Source organism: Helicoverpa armigera, chromosome 9, assembly GCF_030705265.1.
Source record: "Helicoverpa armigera isolate CAAS_96S chromosome 9, ASM3070526v1, whole genome shotgun sequence".
Taxonomy (NCBI): domain Eukaryota; kingdom Metazoa; phylum Arthropoda; class Insecta; order Lepidoptera; family Noctuidae; genus Helicoverpa; species Helicoverpa armigera.
Window position 1 is genome coordinate 7736326 of NC_087128.1, and position 20317 is coordinate 7756642.

At 37.6% G+C, this 20317-nt stretch overlaps 5 protein-coding genes across 5 annotated transcripts in view; 3 read left to right on the forward strand and 2 right to left on the reverse strand.

The window, feature by feature from the left end:
* LOC110369893 (tRNA (guanine-N(7)-)-methyltransferase) overlaps positions 1 to 20317 on the reverse strand; it is a 124686-nt gene that overhangs the window by 92131 nt on the left and 12238 nt on the right. The window lies entirely within an intron of this gene.
* Positions 13320 to 20317, forward strand: part of LOC110369899 (Ca(2+)/calmodulin-responsive adenylate cyclase) — a 75775-nt gene continuing 68777 nt past the window's right edge. Inside the window, 1 exon segment of the mRNA XM_049839353.2 lies at positions 13320 to 13643. The gene's annotated coding sequence lies outside the window, so the exon portion shown is untranslated.
* Positions 16330 to 17389, forward strand: LOC135117341 (uncharacterized). Its single transcript, XM_064036392.1, has 3 exons — positions 16330 to 16923; positions 17040 to 17244; positions 17342 to 17389. Exons 1-3 carry the CDS (start codon positions 16862 to 16864, stop codon positions 17387 to 17389), a joined length of 315 nt encoding a protein of 104 aa, XP_063892462.1. The 5' UTR covers positions 16330 to 16861.
* Positions 17429 to 18582, forward strand: LOC135117319 (uncharacterized). Its single transcript, XM_064036325.1, has 7 exons — positions 17429 to 17522; positions 17613 to 17679; positions 17757 to 17792; positions 17901 to 17993; positions 18071 to 18145; positions 18239 to 18330; positions 18423 to 18582. Exons 1-7 carry the CDS (start codon positions 17508 to 17510, stop codon positions 18573 to 18575), a joined length of 531 nt encoding a protein of 176 aa, XP_063892395.1. The 5' UTR covers positions 17429 to 17507; the 3' UTR covers positions 18576 to 18582.
* Positions 18573 to 19499, reverse strand: LOC135117320 (putative nuclease HARBI1). Its single transcript, XM_064036326.1, has 4 exons — positions 19395 to 19499; positions 19174 to 19318; positions 18764 to 19090; positions 18573 to 18688 (listed from the first exon to the last, which is right to left on the reverse strand). The coding sequence occupies exons 2-4, from the start codon at positions 19217 to 19219 to the stop codon at positions 18627 to 18629; spliced, it is 435 nt and encodes a 144-aa protein (XP_063892396.1). The 5' UTR covers positions 19220 to 19318; positions 19395 to 19499; the 3' UTR covers positions 18573 to 18626.

Sequence of the window (20317 nt, forward strand, 5' to 3'; positions counted from 1 at the left end):
AAAGTGAGGAGTAGCTTCCCGCTGGCCGGCCTGCATTGGTTGGTGGATCCTTCCCCGTCCATTTCCCCATTTCCCAGGTGAGTTTGCAGTTTTCACTCGTCTAAAGGGTCACTGGGTTTCAACGGCAGCAACTTCTCCTGCGAGAACTGTGCATACTATGTTCCCAGTTCCTGTTTTTTTAGGTTGCAAGAATGGAGAGTATCCTCTCTAAAAAAGTATCCTATCTAGAACTCATTCCCCGCAATCCGATACCCCTTGGTAAAACTAGTTGTCAGATTTTCTAGCCACCGCAAAAAAAATACAAATTGACCAATTTATTGTGCCTTTTGAACTAACTAACCTTAATAATATCACAGCAACAAATTGGCCTCCCTTCCCACCAATATATGTTTTTTAATCAATTAAATGTGGCAGTACTTGCTGGAAATTGGCCTGTCCCAGGTGACACGTAATAACAGCATTCAGCATGGTTTTACATTTTAATTTAATCTGCTCACAATTACTCAGGGCACGGGTCAAACACCCGATTAGTGATTACTCGTTATGCTAGTTTAGTACTGTAGCGCGTGGCGCGCTAGGGACCGGGATCTTCAGGATATTTCAATTAAAAGATTGGAAAAACTTTAACTTAGCGTTTATTTTCTGACTCGGGGGTGAAGTGACACACTTCAATATCAAAACTTATTCTATTTCTATTTATATCATTGTCCGGCCAGGTATTAAATATGAAACACCAAAGAGTATCTAACTAAGACTACATCTCTACAGTACCTAAGGCACAAGTTTACCTACCCTTCAATATAAGCGTTAGTTTTCGTAAAATAACAGTTCGTTAGACTTATTAGTAGACTTTTCACATGCTGGGCATGACTATGGAATCGGCAAGCAACCCTAGAGGACGAAGAGCTCAAGTTGCCAGCTTCATACTTTGTATCTCTTTTCAACCCATTTACTTTACTATAGAACTAATTGTGTTGTTTTTTATTTTACTGCTCTTGGATTACAACATCTATGTCGAAAAATTGAAAATCATAGCTACGTTGGCAACTCTGGAAAGCGTAAAAAATAAGTTGACCTGGAAAAAGGTCCTCTCCAATAAGAAAAAAAAATGTTTTGCATTTACGGTTTCACACGGAGTAGAAAGGGTAGCTTTGTTTTTCCTCTGCATGAATGGTCCTCGTGGGAAGGCTTCAGAGCGGTGGGAGCGCCGCCCCTGCGGGATAAAATGCTCGTTGCATTTGTGCAACGCTCGTGAAGTGCGCCTTTATTGTGCGAGTTATATGTTGCTAACACTTCGGCCTTCCTCGAGTGTGAAAAAAGTGTTTTATGAAAACATTTTGTTATTATAAAAGATGCTTTTCTATTATTTGACGTCCTTTGTTTGCAATCCACGAGTTACTAACTCACAACGGGAATTTTCATGACTGTATAACAAACTGTACTTTTGGATGGAGAAAAACTTATGCCCTTTTCGATATCTGTATTTGAATTAATACGACATGTTTTGCTGGTTTTGACTTTAGTAGATATATTAAAGGTCAAAATACGGACGTTAGTAGAAACTAGACTTTCCTAGTTGCATACCTACTTATTACAAACGTTAATTAAGTCATTATTTTTAAATCAGCTTCTGAGATTAGATAAGAGAAACCACTATCAGTATCGTAATGACTTGATCGTTAAATAGGATCAGGATCGATAAACCAACAATAGGAAAACTCCCATGAATAATCTCTACATACATACTGGCAGGTAATTAGGTAGCATTCGTAATAAATAGTCATTAGTTTAGGATTTGAAGTTAATTTCAAGCAAAAAAGTTCTTTAAATACCAGTACAAATCGAAATTTTTTTCTTGTCCTTTTAAAATTGACTTTATTTCTAGTGACTATTCGGTAGACGCCGTTATCTAAAGTAGGCATGAAGACTGAAGGGTTTCAGCATCTTTCCTCTCAAGTCCAACGCTTTACCAACTGAACACGAGTTTCTGATTCAAATTAAACATGTGTTGGCAAGAGAACCGACAAACTTATAAGGATTGTGTAACAAACTTGCTACAAACTTCAACTGCTTATTGCACTATCGTTATAAGTAAATATGTAACTAATTAATAGTGGATGTGTAGCGAATGTGGATAGGTAACGGGTTCTCTGTAAGGCAACTGAAAATGTAAATGATGTAATATAAAATTAAATTACCTATTATTACTAAAAAAGCCGTCGCCAATATTGCCATCATGAAAAGCTGTGAAAACTGATACAGTATCCTGCCGTGCAAATATTGCATCTCGTACTATCTTTGACTATTTAGATGACAGCTTTTTCTATGTATTGCTTTTTAAATATTTATGTGTTCGGAGAAATTCTACTCGTTACCGATTTGTATAAATATAAAATAGGACACGATGTTTGTCGAATAAGATTACGGAAAACAGTTTACCGAAGTTTCATTTGAATAGGAGCTGGAGTGGGAATGTTTGTAAGTTCTAATTACGGACGAGAAACTCTTCAACCGTGCAATTAACCCGAGGAAGTGCGACGGGTAAATACGGCATTATTTTTGATTTAGTGCGACTCGAAACTTCATTGTAGGTTGTTGAAGAAATCGAATCAACATCGTTTTGAGGAAAAAATTGACGAGTAGCGAAATTCGATTTGTTTGTTTGCCAAACGTTACAACGAGAGGGGAGAATGTGAAAAGAGGAAATTATCGAGAGCAAACTAACTGGATTAGGAAATCAAGATTCAAATGAAATTCGGGCCTGTCAGTTTATATGACAATAGCTTAGCATCTGACTCATTTTGTATTCCTACATTCGTCCTAGTTTCCTGATTGACTGTTAATTGGTCGGTTCCACGAGTCCACGAGCAATTTGCCTGAAAGCGTTTGGCCGGCATTGTGACAAGTTATTGCTCATATCGTAATGAAAGTTAGTGCCAGTGTGCCCTACGCCAACGGATGATTAACGTCCGGCTAATGGGAATGTTCGCCACTCGTTTTATTCAATTAATTAATGTCCTCTGGCATGGGCTTTGAATGGACAACGTTTAAGCTGTTAATGGTAAGCTTATTGGATGCAATTTATTCTCTGTTCTTTTATGGCTGCCTTAGCATATTCTGGTCGCTATCTATAATAAAATCAATAACACCTCTAAATACTAAGAATTTCACAAAAAAAAAAATTGGGTAGGACTCTGTGCTGTCTGACAGCTGTCTGGGTGTGTGTGACGCATACGGAGCGCCGACATACAGTCGTTTGGAAAACTCCCATTAATTTAATTCCGCGGTAAGTATAGGTAGGCTTAGGTTTAACGTAAGAGAAGTTTAAAGTTCTAATGTTCGTAAATAAATTAATAGGACCACGAGTTAGAGCTAGTGCCTACCTATGAGCTGCAACGTAGCCGCGGCGGCAGTAACGTGGTAAGTTTATATGACTACGCATATTCACTGATCGGTTTACGAGACCAGTAGAAAAGTTTTCTTTTTATAGGTATATTACAGTTCGATTTTTTTGAACTCATCCGATATGATCTATGTATCTAGGAGAGACATCATAGTTGGATTGCATTTAGTTACTTGCATCTACAGGTAGGTTTTAGTTTAAGAAACATGGGGAAAATAACAGAATTTAAACATATATGAGCATAGCTAAAGTAAACTAACGTATGTCAATAAATACTATTATACTCAATTTCTAACTAATAACAAAGAACATAAAAATCGTAACATAATTTTCCAAAACAAATACTTGAGTTAAGTACTTGCCTTTCAGGCTTTCTCGTGACTTTGAATAAATATTGTATTGGTACTGTCAAGGGATATTATGGTTCTTGAATAATTTAAGATGAACCCAATAACTTTATTAAACAGAAAAATCTAAAACGCTGTGGATTTAGGGAGGCATAATTATAAAACGAGAGGCCTGCTCGGCGAAGGGGATAATTTGCGAGTCCCGAGGGCTTTGATGTTCAGCGGCCTTGGAATAGCATGCGGCGAAGCGTGAGCTCGTCGCCAGCCGCGGACTCTTCATCCAACAACTTGACCTTTATTCCTCTTGTACTCATGTTACCTATATGCCATGTGTACAAAAAAAACTTTGTTAATTTTCTCAAAAATACGAGTTTGTAAAGAGCAGTTAATAATAATATAGACAGGTATTTTTAAATAATAAAATTGGAGTCAAAGTCATTTACGATAAGAAGTTTAATCGTTTACCAATTAACTGCTGGCATAGGGCAGAAGGCTAGTAAAGAATTAGGTACTTTTATTTAAGGCAACTGATAGTGAGTCAGCTTGTCAAAAAGTATTTTCGTAAGTAGGTGAGATGCTCTACCTTTTCAACAAACTTACCATGAATGATGCATAAGTCTAGAAAATTCTAATGCAGTCTACTTTATCTTCATAATACAAAATAACAGTCCGTCTGCCGTAGCTACTTGCTATGGCACTACGGCACTACGCCACTATAGCAAGCGCTACGTAGACACTTAATAATTATAACGACTTGTCACTTGCGCTAGCTAGAGCTTCGTTAGCGCAATGAAAGCGCATCTCTAAACGGTTACGTCACTATGGAAAATGAGTCAAACGCTGGCTGATAATTAGCGCGCGTTTTATAATACATTTGCGTCATAATTTTTCTCTGTTATGCTATGTTATGAGAGTTTTAATTTTATAACGTAAGATAAACCTAGAGATGTTTATAATACCTACGTGCATTGTTTTAAGTTTGCAATTTCCTTTGTTACTTCGTAATGAAACTTTAATATAAAGGTATTTCTTATACCATGTTCGAATTATGGTCCATAATGTATGATAGATAGCCCATGTACTCACCTTGATGTTTGCAATGAACAGATCCATTTCACCGTGGCCTCGAAAATTGACTGATCGCGTGCATAAGGCTGAAACCTCCTGACCTTACACCTCCAATATCAATGTTATCTGATCCGCCTCCATAATGTTTATGAGCTTGGGGCGTACCACCACTTACTGGGAACTACGTGTTTTCCTATTATTACTTTTCCTTGCGTACTGAAATAGGAAATTATTGCTACGAATTTTCCAATATTAAATAATGTTCGCACATTCAAAATGGCTGCTCTGAGTGAAACATCCGACGTTGTCTGAGAAGATAAAGTTAAACATTTACAAATAAGCTCCAGAAAGAATAATATGAAATCGAACTGAATGATACAGTGCAGTCTTCAGATCCGTGGGAGGACATTGATTAAACATGTATTCCTGTAAATATACATAATCATTTTGTAACCCTGCTTCATTATACTAGAATAATTTCTTGTTTTATTTTAAGCCAATAATGGAAACTTGACATTGAGAACCTGGCAAAAAAGCCACGTCAGTGCACGTTATTATTACATTTTCCTTGCTCACACCCCTAAATGTCAGGTCAGCCACCTTTATTACATGAGAAACAAGGTCGACGTTAATACTGTATCTTTAATGAGAGTTTTGTGCCAATGTTCGGTAACCTTCCTCAATCGTGTTTGTATTATTTGAAGCAAGTGTGGCCTCGCCATCGATCGTGTGCACTGCTCAGACACATGTAGTCCCGGCTACTTGAGTCTCTTAAATCCACTGATTTATCTGTAACAAAACAACCTGGATGGACAAAACAACGACTACTTGGAAGATTTATTTATTCTTCTGATACATTTCTTATAACAAAAGCTTACCTACTGTGTGAGAAGAAAAGATTCTTTAAGAATTTGTGATCTAAATTCTGTTTTCATCGCATTTTACGGGACAGAACGTATTTTCATTTTCACATGTCCTACCTGTATAAGCCAAAATGGAATATTCGGTGCCTGCCTTATTTATGAAACATCGTTGTCCAACTATCGTTTATGCCATATATTTCTTCTTCGTATAGGTATTAATTATAAACGCTGTAACTAAATCTTGATCATGACAATCATGAAAATCTTGTTCGTGAGTTTGGCCGTTTGACCTACCTGTGAATTAGCCTTACCCTATGCGATACGTCTAGTAATCAGGATTTTAGAAAAAGTTAACATAATTATAACGAAAAATATGATAGTTCTGTGAAAAGAACTGAGTGTCGTTTCGATTAGTCGAACTGTAGTTAGCGTAAAAATATATTGGCGATTATATAACTACGATACGAGCCTTGCGAAAAACAACCCTAGAAACAGCGTATTTAACATCGTCTGTTACTAATAGCTGGCAATCAATCCACGTACAGGAAAAGTTAAGGAAACAATGATTTAACAGAACTATCGGTTAACGACTGGCGATAAAACTCTCAGCCAAAAAGCTTTTCGTGGGGCAAACGACGCCGGATTAGCAATTAGGTGGATCGCGCACGTGGACGCATGTCCTCTAGTGTCGGGGACACGGCTCGAAAGATTAATGAGGATATCCGGACAAGGTTCGAGCCTCCTCAATGTGAGCTAGTTCGGTAGTTGCCCATAAATCTTACGCATTTTAATCAATTATCTGGCTGGCGTCAAGATTTATATCTCAATTTGCCTGGATGACCTAAGCTACTTGTTAGATACAATACATACCTATGTAGTTCACTAGTCTTTTAAAAGAAGTAAGGTATTCTATCAGTAGTCTGCCCATAGCGACTGTAAAGTAGTGATCCGTCAGGTCAAAGGTATATCTCGATGGTTTTAAAGTAATCAATACCCCACTTTCGTAATTGAAAATAAACAGATACACTAAGGTGCAATGATACCATTAATTAAAGGCATACGGAACAAGTAATAAGCTTAACTGGCGAACAGCACGTGGTAGTTGGAATACCGTTTGTTTATGCAAATTGAGATCTCTAAATGTGTGCTCCACGAGCATAATGTGTGCGGTAGTGTGAACTAATAATGTTATACTTGGAAAACATGCGTGCGCACGATGTCGTTGAGAACAGTTGTGTATTAATTACTCTTTAGCCCTGTATTTGAAGCTAGCAACTAACTATTTGCGGCACTATGCCCCAGAATTTAGCACGGTATAACGGTTCAAGTTTCTTTAGGGTAAGTAACGATATAATGGGTACTTGTTTAGAAAATTTCTAACAAAGCTTATGCTCTCTCAGTCTGAGTTCAGTTGGGTGATTTTCATAATGTTACTGAGCCCATAAGGCCGAGATAACAATAATGTTTAACATTTTAACTATTAATCCTTTATGCGAATTTTTATACCACAATACAGTAAATCTTTCCTCTTGCATGCTAACAGTGTAAGTAGGTATCTTACAAAAATAACTCTGTGTATGATCGTGATATTTGCTGTGAAAAATAAAACCTCAATTTTTGTTTTGTGTTTGTGCAAGCTAACATGACGAGACAGTACCTATGTACACAGCACATAGTGCTGTTTGTCCAAGAGAAGCCCCTTAGCGGATTAACATGACATAGCAACACATTTATGTCTAAACAAGATGCCTCGCGCGCAGGACTAAAGAGACTATAATATAAGCTGGAAGTGGGACCTCATTGTCTCTCCCAAAGGCTCCGGTAACACTTAATGGATTCTTGACACGCTCCAGCTCTTCGAGACACTGGACAGATAGCCATTGTTTGCTATATTTGTGGGAAACGCAACATTGTTCGCTGCGAACAGAGCAGAGGTGAAATTATAAACGTGGTAATTATGTTGTCAATCTATCACCCATAAGGTGCCTATAAATTATTGTCACATTGTATTTTATGTATTACCTGCTTAATCATGTATGATATGCAAGTTTCGCGTTCCACATTGTGGTACATACCAGACTTAAGTCTTGATCCTTAAATTATTGTTTATTAATTAGACATTTTCAATATATCACACAAAAATCACATCGTTCTGAATGAACTTACTTTTTATCGCATTCGAAGATGTCATTGTTCGTAAAAGCACTTAACAGTTGAAAACCCGTGACGTCGGGTCTAAAAGGTTTGGAATATTCAGCAGAGGAAATTGAACGTGCAGAAACACGTACCTATAACATTGATGTTGCACTACGCGGCTTCGGAGCAAGGATATGGGGCGTGCTGCTCTCCTGGACGAGAGAGTTCGAAAAGGATGTCCGGTTAGATAGGCCGCCGTGCGTAGTTCACTGGGGCAGTAAGGGTGGGAATATCGGAATATTTCATTCAGAGTGTTAATGATGGAGTAAGATTTAAAATCGGGAATGTGTTTTTGGTTTGGCAAGCAAATGACTAGTACTAGGATATGGTTAAAGTATTGTTTTAATTGTTAACAATTTAATAAAAAACGCGGTCAATTTGTGAACTTCTTTTTTTAAGTCAGAACTTGAATTTCTTCTGCATCAAATCCAGTAGGATTTCAGGATTCAAAGGATGGTTTCAAAATACGGTTCACAACCCTTAGGTATTACTTATTACTATGCATTTTCGTAGCGGTTATTTGAAAACCTCGTACATGTTGCTAGCCGTATTTATATTTGTTGCTATGCTCAATTAAATAACATCACTTCTCCAAAATATCTTTTGCAAAAATGCAGCAAAAGTAATGAACTAGCGCAGATAGGTGCGAAATACGGCACAGTGCACTATTTCAGCGAGAGCGTAGGTTGGGATAACAGCCACGGCGCAGGTTTCCGTCACAGCGTCGATATCAGCGCTTCCTGTGAGCTACAACTATTTCGTTACATATGGATGACGTATGTAACACATTGCAAAGGTTTTACAGTGTATTTAGTATCAAGCGGTTCAAGCTCTCAAGAAAGGTAGTCGACAGTACATGTTTAAAGGCTCCCTGAATATAAGGGGCATTCAGGGTTAGTACTTAAGGAAGTACCTATGTAATAAGAAGAAAGACTGCCACAGGTGTGCAAGAGACTGCAGTAGTGAATGTATTCTGTATGAGAAGGGGTAGGATTGATCCAAGGATGGACTAAGCATTTGCTTAACCTTTGATCGGTCAACCCGAGATAAAGTAGAGGTATGTATAACTATTTATATTTAATCACCATTAGCTCTCTCTATCCATAACAATATATCGTTAAATAAATACACTCGTACCTTCCCCGTCGTTTCTTTATTATGATTACCTTGTTATTTGTAACTATGGAATGGGGGATATATTTTCCTTTCATCTTTCATAGTAAATCAAATAATGGTACCTATCATGACATCATTCGACTGTCTGGGTCATGCTGTGTGAGGTACAATCAGCGTACGAATCCGAGCTAATCGATGCAAATGTCCAACATTTGGATGGAACAATGTCAAGGGCATTACATTTTCCTAAAGCGATTTAAAATTCTATTCTTATGTCGTCGTATAAAGGATAAATCATACAGGAACATACACATAATGCAGGAAATAAATGTGACGCCAAACCTTTCCAGATCGTTCGGAGAGGTCGTCCGAGGAATAATGTATTAGGAAGATTTATACGTTCATTAGCATTCGTGTAGGTACACCGTCAATGTCATACGATAATCTGTGATGCCTGTTACATCGACAACAAGTGCCCGAGACCTGAGAACTCGAGATATGAGATGTGTATCGAATACCTTCCATTCAAGGTGGAGGCTGATCTTTGACCTTCTGAAACGTGCAGTTAGCTCGAGTTTCTGGAGAAAAATGACAAAATGCGATCGAATTCTATTAGGACTCAGGACATCATGTATTGGTATATTTATGAACATTTGAAGCTGTCAATTGTTAATTATAATGATGGTAATCAGCATTCAGAGTCAGTAGCGTGAGCTGCGGACGGATATAGCGATCGTACCGTCGATAGCATACCCTCGAGGTTCGTACACTGCTCACTGATATTTATGGACCAATTTGCCATTGTCAATGTTTGCATTCCATTAACTCAAGGAAAGTGTTTGTGGACAGTTGTATTTGTCCTGACACAAGACAATCGTAGGTACCTGCTCAGTTTTCTGACCTGCTTCAGTGTGAATCAGGGGAAAATTGTAATAAGTATTGGAGTAGATATAAATAACGAATTAAGTGAATCTCGTCAGAAAGCACATTTGCCACGGGTCGGGATGGAATATTAGGACGCCGGCTGCTAACAAATTTGATTTTATCAGACTCGACGTTCTCGTGCCTGGCACAAAGTAATATAAATCTATGATCAATAAACTAAAAATGTTACGTTTATAATAATCTAAGCTGACGAGTTTTTTTACAATGTTTCTGTGATCTTGATCAGGTAAAAATCGCGTAAAAGTTCAATTTCGTGATATAAGTAAAAGACAAGCAAGAATTATACGAAGATTAGGTATTATTATATTTGGAGAATATATATATTACCTTGAAGCTGATGAATTGTTTAAAATTTTAAATTCACCAAACCACAAATAGCTCCAGTTAGGAATCATAAATCATACATTTAGTCGTAGTTTTTTTAAAGCATGCTTGACCAAATGAAAGGCTGCCACAGATTAATAAACCTTTCACGAGCTCGTTCAAGCCTGGAGTCCTTTGTTGATGCAAATAGTAAATGTCAGCAAAAGCAAAAACTCCAGAGAGCAAGTTGTCGAGCGGTTCGTTATGCGAATACGTGGGGTCTCGCTAAATTGCTACCCGACTCCGAATGCACGGACTTCGCTCTTTGGAGTATGGCGTTGGTGAATGGTGCTCACCAAACTAATAAACATGGACTGCGACATTCTTTACAGTTTTCACCATCAGGTTTTAATTGTTTTATTTTCTATAAATATTTCCGAGTTGTTGCTTTAGATACTGTACTGAAATTTTGACAGCTTATCTACAATGAAGAAAACAAGGCAACGTAATGTGCTTACAAAACATCGTTAATGAATGCTGAAAGTTTTAGTATATAATATATTTAGTTCTGCGATTAGTTTCATAAACTGTCCTGTAACAGTCTTCTTGCCGCTAATTACACTTATCTCTCTCATTCGAAGAATACTTATGTTGTTTTCACCACCATGAGGCACATCGACCGACCGTGGAAGGTACCTAAGTTTCATAAATTATTAGCGACAAGGGGAACTGAGGCAAGGTAAACTTGCGAGTCTGTTGCCTGCAGGGAACGCGTCTTTGATAACAACATTATTTGTATGAGTTATGATTACTGGTGAGGTTTCAACAAAGGGGGAGCATCGGCCGCATTGACGTCGATACGGGCTATTTACGTCCTCGTTTGAATGGTAGCTGTCAAATAGAAGATTATCAGACATATGCAACGCACTTGTAGCTGATGTATTGCACGCTGCACAGTGCAGAACACTTCAGCCTGCTGCGCTCGCAACAGAGATATTGTATGCATTCGTTGACCCGCTTATGTAAATTGAAAGCAATTGTGGCGAAATGAGGGAATTAACGATATGTTCCATTAAATTATACGACATAAATGGACATAGTTGCTGATGAAACACTGCGTGGGAGACCATGTTTAATGTGATTATAATGTCTCCTCCTCGCCTTCTCCTTAATTTGGCCTTGTTCGGCTGGACGACAAATAGTGCCAAAAATATTAAGGTAAAAGATTTTCTTATATTTACTCACAATAATGAGTCTCACACTGCAAACAAAAGAACAAAAAGTCGTAAATGAGAGTAACAATAAATTCACATGCTATACTGTATTCAACTATGTTAATTTTAAGTATTTAAAGTTGGTGTTTTCTTCAGTTCGGTGCGTCTCATCCTACTTCCTTCTAAGATTGTAAACGTGAAAGTTAGTTTTTTTTTTTTCCATTTTTTACCTCGATCACCCTCGATCATCATTACGAATGAATGAAATGAGCAACAAAATTCTATAGGTCCGTATTAAGACATATAATACTTTAAATCCAGGTGCGGGAAATAGCACTTCGAGACGCGGGCGGAGCTAGTTTAAGTAATAAAATGAAAATGATAACGATCAGAATGACGGAAGAAAGTTGGTAATGGCATACGCTAGACTAGGCTAGACGGAGTGTCTGGTTCATGATGACCCATTTCCCCAAAAGTGCCCAACCACAAGACTATTTTTTCTCTTTTGTGTCGTGACTCATGACTTATTATAAGTTATGACAAGCAAAAATACTCGTTCTAGAATTTTTGCTTAACCTAAATTACTAAGTCGATATTTAAGAAGATTATTTGATACGATCTTTAGACGATTCCATAACTGCTTGATATCCTTCAGACCAAAGGTCATGTAGTAAAAGTACTGTTAGGTACAGGTCAGAACTTTTATGACGATGATAGCCTTCTTGGGTGGTTAAGATGTCGGCCATCACAAAGAAACACCGCCAATAAACCTTTCTAGGAATTGTAATGGCAGTTCAGCACCTCATTTGCTCTTGTATCCTGGACCTTCCAGTGTGGCCAACTCATGCAATTTTATTGTACCTATGTCTTCGTCCAAGCTCAAAATGAGTATAGTTATCGGCAGGAATCTTGAGCTCTGACCTATATCTGCTCAGAAGTGATTTATTAGCAAAGAACCAATCCCGAGTGACGGCTATGACGCGATGCACTGCGGGCCAATCACCGCTTTAGCTCGCCCCCGCGCCTCACTTCATACCACAAAAGGGACTCAATAAATTACTTCTGCGCAGGTGAAGGTCAGAGCTCAAGATTCGTGCCGATAACTATACCTATTGATAGTTGGTCTAGGTGGGGCTTAATACAAAAGAATCCTCATAGTACGAGGAAAATTAAATGAGCGGATTATCTATTTATTGTAAGTATTATTCTTAGTCTATTAATGTTTGGATTACAGTATTCAAGCTTTATTTGGTCGCCATTGTTTTCTATTACTGTAGTTTATTTTCCTGTAGGGAAAGCTTTTCCGTACTCGTATTGTTTCTTTCCAAACTCTAATTTGAAGTCTTAAGAAATATTTTCGGAATATTCTTAGTACTAGTACAGCACCCAAATAAGCACTGATGCTTTAAAGGTAAAAAAAGTCGGGACTAATTACCTACCATTAAAATAATTTTTAACATTTATTATATAATGTAGAAAAGATTTATCGAAAAGTCATTCAAAACAGATCATAGGTACCTGGATCTGAAATGCGGTGGTTTGTAAGCTTTTCGGACGGAAGCGCTTTTTTATAGGTGGCAAATCATCAAAATGACTCCATCTTCTGTGAAGACGATGCAGATGATGCACATACTGTTTCATGACTTTCAAACAAATTTTTAATTTATAGTTTATTTGTGTCCTATACAAAATATGGTCACTACGACGCAAACGATACACAAAAAATAAATAATCATTAAAAAAAAATCACATTGTTTATTTATTTCATTCATACATTTCAATATTACACTACCATTCAAAGAAGGCGTTCATAGCTTCCCCGCGCGTCCCGCTCCGCGCCCCGCCAGCCCCGTGTCATGAATATCCGACCAAACGAACGGCGCGCGCCCGGCCCGCCAGTCATCGAGCGGCGGTCTTGGAAGATGCTATCGAAGAGAAACAAAATATTGCTAACGTTGTAGATCTGACATGCGCGTAGTTATTCATAAATTGTGAATAAAAACAAACGAACCAATTGGATTTCAGTGATCGAACAAAGTGACAGTGCAGTGTTGACATTAGATCGGCTGCAAGTTCGCTTATTCCGCGTATCATTTTAACCGTTTGGTGCAGTGTTTATGTTGGGTGCGCGCCGCCCGTTTCGTCCGGCGTGCTGGAGGGACGTCGCCCTCGAGGATTCCTATTAGAGGTAAGGCGCTAAGATGTTGATTATTTTAGCTTTCGTTTGTACGCAACTTTATCTACGAAAACAACACTGGACAACGCGCGCCTCTTGGAACGGTGAACGATGATTAATAGTCGTATGAAAGCCGGTTCCTACCCCAGTCCAAGCACGATGTCAGGATGGGTTCAAATAAATCCGGTTACTATGCATGAAATAACACAGTAATAGTGTCCAATGATGTTATTTGACACACTGAATTTATTTTCATTTTATTTTTTGATAAGTTTAACTTAGAAGATGAATCAAAAGATCATGAAGACGGTGAACAGACTTGAGAATTCAAACTTTGTAGGTTGTCATTTATTAATTACTTACAATTATCAAGTTATCTGTGGTATAGGTAACTTTTAAATCTACATGCAACCAAATGGTAACATTAACAACCGATGAAACTTATAAATAAATTAATTGTAGATTTTAGTATTAATAAGTAAGAATATTTTGACACGCATACATTACGCCTACCTAAGTAGTACCTATCTATGCTTATGGCAAAATGTTAAATTCCATTTTTTTCTTTTCGTATTTGACTTTTCTTTTAGTTTAAAGTAAATAAATAATTTTGGCATACTAAATGGGATTTACAGCTTGCCTGTGTGATGCCAAATTAAAACTGCAAAAGAAAATCCATTTACTTAAGTATTTTTTTCCTAAAAAACTACAAGTTCTTCCTTCCAGTTGCTGCGTCATCGACGTAAAATAAAACTTCCTTGTTTATAATGATAACAAGAATATCAGCAAGTGTTATTGGCGTACCTTACGTGTGCTGCAACTGGCTTGGAACGGTTGGTAGGCGGGTACCGAGCGTAACCCAGTTTCACGGGTCACGCTGCTGAGCTCTCAGCTCACCCGGCGAAATGCTTATTCGCTTCGACAACTTACAAGATACAGGCTTATTATCACGCCTTTATACAATAAGGACGAGAAATATTGTCCCGGAATACTAGTTACCTTCCTACCGTAAGGTTAATATTGTGTAGCAGAAATCTTACGTGAAGGATAATCTCGACTTGCTTGTCATGGATTACCCACATTTTGGTAAATGTGGCAATGAAAACTAAAATCAGAAAACAAGTAGGTAATTCTGAAAATATCGATATCGTTGGAAACAAAGCTTTAATTACCTAATTAATTTTGTTTCCATGCGTGCACCGATATGAATTTCCATCATAGCTGATAACAATAATTGCGACTTTACGACATTTCCTTTTATTGTACAATTTACTAATGCAATGTGTCATCGGCCTGGAAATATCTAAAGAGCGCAACAATAAAACACGAATGATGAAGTCATTGGCCACGATGACTGCATGATGTAAGCGATTTTAGACCACTGGATGTTGGATCTCCGAGATAACAGGTTTTGTTTCCAATTCTCCACTAATTTGGAATCGATTCGATATTATTTCAATTGATGTCCTCTAAATGTGTTTTGTTTTATAAAGAAAACATTTTAGACAACAATACTTTACCTTCTTGGAAACACTTACAACTTTCCTTCTATGCGACGGGAAACAAAAATTGAAATAATATTTTTGGGTTGAATTACAAACATTTTTATTTTTCTACAAGGAACAGACGGCAATATCTTAGTGGTTTTTGCATCCATATGAAAACAAGGAAGTTTAGAAGCCTTTCCGAGCACGCCAAGACCCATGTTGTCGCAGCTTAGAAAGCCATACCTTCCAGTGAATACATATGGAGTAGTGCATAAACAGTGCAAGGTTTCGTTGAAGCATTAGAAGTCAGTCGAGCGTAACATCAACACAACCTGTTTAAAAACAAAACCAAATTAAATGATTCATTGAGGCGAATGTCAATGCTGTTGTTGGAAACAAGGCAGATGTAATAACAGCTAATAATCATAAATCTTGGGCCCAAATGACATGAAATTTTACTCTGGGTGTAGAGATTGAGAAATACCAGCACATTTGCCCCTAAAGCTAGTATTGGTATTTAGGGATCGTTAAACAGAGCAGTAATTTATCACCTGTGTGCATAGTGCGTAACGTTCCACTATCGGATGGTTAAACAGTGCAATTAACAGGAGCAGGCAATAGTTGCTAATTTGTACGTAGAACTGCAACCGGTAGCAACGCAGCTATCATTTTAACGTTACATAGCCAGGTGTGCAATTTAAATATCTCGTTTTCGTCAATGTAGAAGCAATATTCCGTGAAATTGTGCAGCAACATGATTGATATTTGATAGCATGTCGCCTGCCCAATAAATTGTGTAAAAACTCGATCAGTGTCAGTTAGGAGAGTGCAGTGTTTGAGCTCAGTTTATTGCTCCGCTGGCGGGCTGCATCCGGCTCGTAAAATTTTAAATGTTTGCCTTTGGTTCCACAACAGACCTATATTAGACCTAACACAGAGTTCTGTAACATTATTGATGGGAGTTTAAGTACGCTTAACAGTGTTTTGGTTTACTTTCTTAGTACTTAAAACTTGCAATTAATTATTGCGTTATTGCAAAATCAGTGTAATTCTAGTACATTAATGTATTATGAAAACGATACAGATTTGGAAGCAGTGATGAAATTATCTCATTGATTACATAATTAAGTATACTATTTATTCTTACATTACGTAACCCTTAAGTTATTAAAACAAGTTAATAATTGGAGTAATGTTTTATTGTTTACCCAAATTCAGCCAGGGCCTGCAGTCTCGACATAAGATAGCGATTCGATCGCAAACTGACAGTCGCTAAATATTAACGAAAATATTCGCTTGCCATAACGACAGTAACGATAAACGCAAGTCTCGACAGCCGAGATAGCGGGCAACATCGCTAATTATCATGACATATTCGTGTCGGTACGATAGCGAAAACCGTATTCATAGTGCGGTGAATTTGTATTAAAATGTTGCATGTAAAAAAAATCCTTGTATTATAGGGAGAAATGGTAGACAAGATTTGCACAACCAATTTTGTTTCCTTTGACAATTATAAAGAAAATAGATGAACCTTATCATATTAAAACTTTTTGCATCGAACCGTGTAAGTAAAACATACCGTTTTTTAAGAAAACACATATTAAAGATCTTAATAGTTTGCGTACTTGCAATACAGACATAGAACATAAACAAACTGTCAATGTCAAGTTTGTTTGTGCACTTGAACATTGGTTTGATTTATAATAATAATAAAGGAGAACGGTGTATTCATTACTATTCATGGACGGTGAAGTCATTGAAACAGGCGCAGGCCTGCCGGGTGCCAGCAGCTTGAGCGTCAGGTAAGTACATCTACAACGAGAATTTTTTATTCCTATTCTTGGTACTTACTAAATTGAATACTTTGTATACATCCGAAGTATTCTGTGTTTACATAATGACTACTTTAATGTTTCAGGCGTAAGCGTCTGCGTAGCCCTCGTGTTACACCCGCTCAAATTGATGCACTACTATCAATATTAGAAGCGCGTCCATATTTGCACACGCGGAAATTTACCGGCTTGCAGGGCCGGGAAAATTTCGAAACGGGCTGGAGGGAGGTTGCCGAGGAGCTCAATAATCTCCCTAACGGGTCTAGAAAGACACCAGAGCAGTGGATGACGGTAAGTCTTTTCAAAGATTGAATTGGTTTTAATTATAAGCATGTACATGCCACGTCAGTTTTTTATTATTTACTTGAGTTAATTATTCTAATTGTAGGTTTGGAGAGACTTAAAAGCCGCGCTTGCAGTAAGGCGGCAAAATTAAAAAGAACAAAACGTACCGGCAACCGAGGCGTCAGCACTGCTCCCTGACCGAGGCCGAGAGCCGGATAATTTCAATAGTTGGGGCAGATTATTCCTTTGGGACAGACTGCCCGGACGCTATGCCAGAGGAAGATGTAAGTTGTGATTATTGTATTCAATACAATTTAATATTCTCAATCTTTGAATGTTGATAACACTAAAAATACTTTTATTGTTATTTACAGTTATTACAACATGAGATGGAGGCTGGGGTGGTAATCTCTGAGGTTCTCACCTTACCTCATTCTCAGGGTAAGTTTTAAATTAATAGGTACTCAATTCAAAATATAATTATTTTAATTTTAATGTTACTATTTATTTTATTACAGCTAGAGATTTTGTGGAATTGTTACCGACTGAAACAAGTAAGTTGGAGTTTTAGTAACTAGTTGGTTACTGCTATAATATATTTTATTATGTGTATACATCTGTACACTAATGTTACCAAAATATTAATTAACAAAATATTTTAGCAATCAATGACAGCAGAGCAACGGCTGGTTCTTCACCACCACCCATCCAAGAACAAGTGCAAGATGCCCCTCAGTCGCCAGTACTACAAATGAGTAAGTTGCAGTTATTTTGCTCACCTATGTTTATTTTCATTGATTTTTATTTAATGTGTTATAATTGATAATTCCAGCAGTACGTGGCAGAAGGACAGAAACTGTTGCATCATCAACACCACCACTGCGACAGAGACCCAGAAGAAAGAGGAGTAAGCTTAAATTTTATTTATAATAAAAACATTAGTTCTGCAGGTGGGTCAGCCAATAATTCCTACAATACCAATAATTTTGGGTATTTTCAGATCTGAATCCTCGCCAAAGTGTTTCTGAGCAATATAGTGCAGCTCGACGAGAATTTCTAGCAGTTGCAGAAGCAAATGCTGCTACAATGAAGGTGTGTTATAGTGTAAATTTCCTCTTAATTATTATACACACTAGCATGCTAGAGAACATTAAGACACATTCAGTAAATCCAACGTTTTTTAGATGCTGGCAACTGCTGCTCAAGCGCAAGCAGATGCTGCCAAGATGCAGGCTGAGGCAGCCAAGGTACAAGCCGAGGCGACGCTGCAATTGGTAAAAGTCGGAAACAAAATAGCTGACGCAATAAATAATTACATAAATAAAAATAATAAATGATATAAAATGTTTTTTATTTGAAACAGTACATAAATGAAAAAAGTATAATAATTATGTGAAACTAGTGTTAATTAGCCTTCTTCTTATGCGCTCTGCAACAGCTCGCCCAGAACCTGCATAACAAAAATAAAATGTATTGGTGTTAGGTATACATACATAGTAAAATAAAAAATCAGTTCATAAGTTACCTGTAACTTCTAACATATCATCATGGAATCTACTATTATCCACCAGCTGCATGGATGTGGTGGACTCTGGTTCCGGTAATTTATATGTTATCCGCATATTGTGGAGCACTGCACATGCGTTAATTATTAGGCCAGCCATATAGGGTTCGTACATTAACTGGCGTTGGTGTGATAGACATCTAAACACAGATTTTAGCACACCGAAGCATCTTTCTATGATGTTCCTAGCTGAGCAGTGTGCTTCGGTATATTTATATTCCGGTGTGCCAGGCTGTTGATGTTTTATGGGAGTCATTAACCACGGTTCCAGAGGATATCCATCATCACCTAAAAGATTAAAAATACAAAGTAATTTCAGAAGTCGAATGGGCAACCTCTTCGAGGCAGATTTATAATGTTCATTTATTTACCAAGCAGCCAAGCACGGCGGTCCCCATTTTCAAAATGTCGCTTCATTGTTGAGCGCACCGGTGAATTTGCCCATATGTGAGCATCATGTCTCGCTCCTGGCCATCGAGCATTAATATTTAAAATAATAAGATCAGGGTCACACACCTGTAATATATTAAATATGTAAGTACATATTTTCAAACAATATTTTTAGATATTATAGAACTGAAGGTCAACTTACAGCTTGCACATTTAATGAATGGCCCTCATGGTGACCACTCACATAAGACTCCTCATTGGTCTTAGGAGCTAAAATTTTTATATGGGTGCAATCAATGGCTCCAATTACCCTGGGAATGGCTGTGGGGCATTTCTAAATTTCTGTTTTGCCGCATGGCGTTCTCCTTGAGTCATTGGAAATTTAATATATTTTCTTAAAAGTTTTCATTTATTGCCGAAGTTACAGCCCGGATGACTCGGCTAACAGATTTTGGCTCATGCTACAACCCCACTGCAAGCCAACAGGTTGTTGGTAGCACCCACATGCGTAAAATCGGAGTGCCGTCAGTATCTAATAAGAAGAAAATTTAAAAAGTTCAACCTTAGTTATAAGAAAAATATATTATAGAAATATTATTTATGCACGGTAGGTCGCAAAGACACTTACTTGGGACTCCACAGAAAGTCCGTAAGGCCGTCGTCTTTGGAGAGATGGACGCAGTTCACTTAGTAGCCTGTGAAACATTTCCTTTGAAATTCTATACATTTGAAGAAATTGGCCATCCTCCAAATCCAAGGGATTTTCATCGTTTCGCTTGTTTCGTGCTATTTGTCGACCCATAAGCACATCGCGTCTGTGCTCGAGCACAACTAAGTCCCATGCTAAATATTCAGAAGCCATTATTTATTAAATTACTATTTATTTAATATTTTCTGACGTAAAATAAACAAATATAGGAACGATATCGATAGTAGCTATCACTTAGCGGGCTGTCAAAAACTGTCGCAAGGAAATTCTATGACATAACGATAAATCGTTATCTTACCGAAAATATTCGGTAACTTTGCGATGACACTCGATAGTTTTGGCAGTAGAGACTACCAAAAATCGTTACGATCGGATCGTTAGGACTTATCGACCGAATTTTGTCGTTAAGCGATCGC

Excerpts from the sequence above, each read along its gene's own strand:
- LOC135117341 (XM_064036392.1), top strand. The coding sequence starts at position 16,862 with ATGGACGGTGAAGTCATTGAAACAGGCGCAGGCCTGCCGGGTGCCAGC. Across the intron at positions 16,924-17,039 it reads GCCAGCAGCTTGAGCGTCAG|GCGTAAGCGTCTGCGTAGCC; the intron begins GTAAGTACATCT and ends TTAATGTTTCAG. Across the intron at positions 17,245-17,341 it reads CACCAGAGCAGTGGATGACG|GTTTGGAGAGACTTAAAAGC; the intron begins GTAAGTCTTTTC and ends TTCTAATTGTAG.
- LOC135117320 (XM_064036326.1), bottom strand. The coding sequence starts at position 19,219 with ATGAAGCGACATTTTGAAAATGGGGACCGCCGTGCTTGGCTGCTTG. Across the intron at positions 19,091-19,173 it reads CCGCCGTGCTTGGCTGCTTG|GTGATGATGGATATCCTCTG; the intron begins GTAAATAAATGA and ends TTAATCTTTTAG. Across the intron at positions 18,689-18,763 it reads TGATATGTTAGAAGTTACAG|GTTCTGGGCGAGCTGTTGCA; the intron begins GTAACTTATGAA and ends TTTGTTATGCAG.
- LOC135117319 (XM_064036325.1), top strand. Across the intron at positions 17,680-17,756 it reads CACCTTACCTCATTCTCAGG|CTAGAGATTTTGTGGAATTG; the intron begins GTAAGTTTTAAA and ends ATTTTATTACAG. Across the intron at positions 18,331-18,422 it reads CAAATGCTGCTACAATGAAG|ATGCTGGCAACTGCTGCTCA; the intron begins GTGTGTTATAGT and ends AACGTTTTTTAG.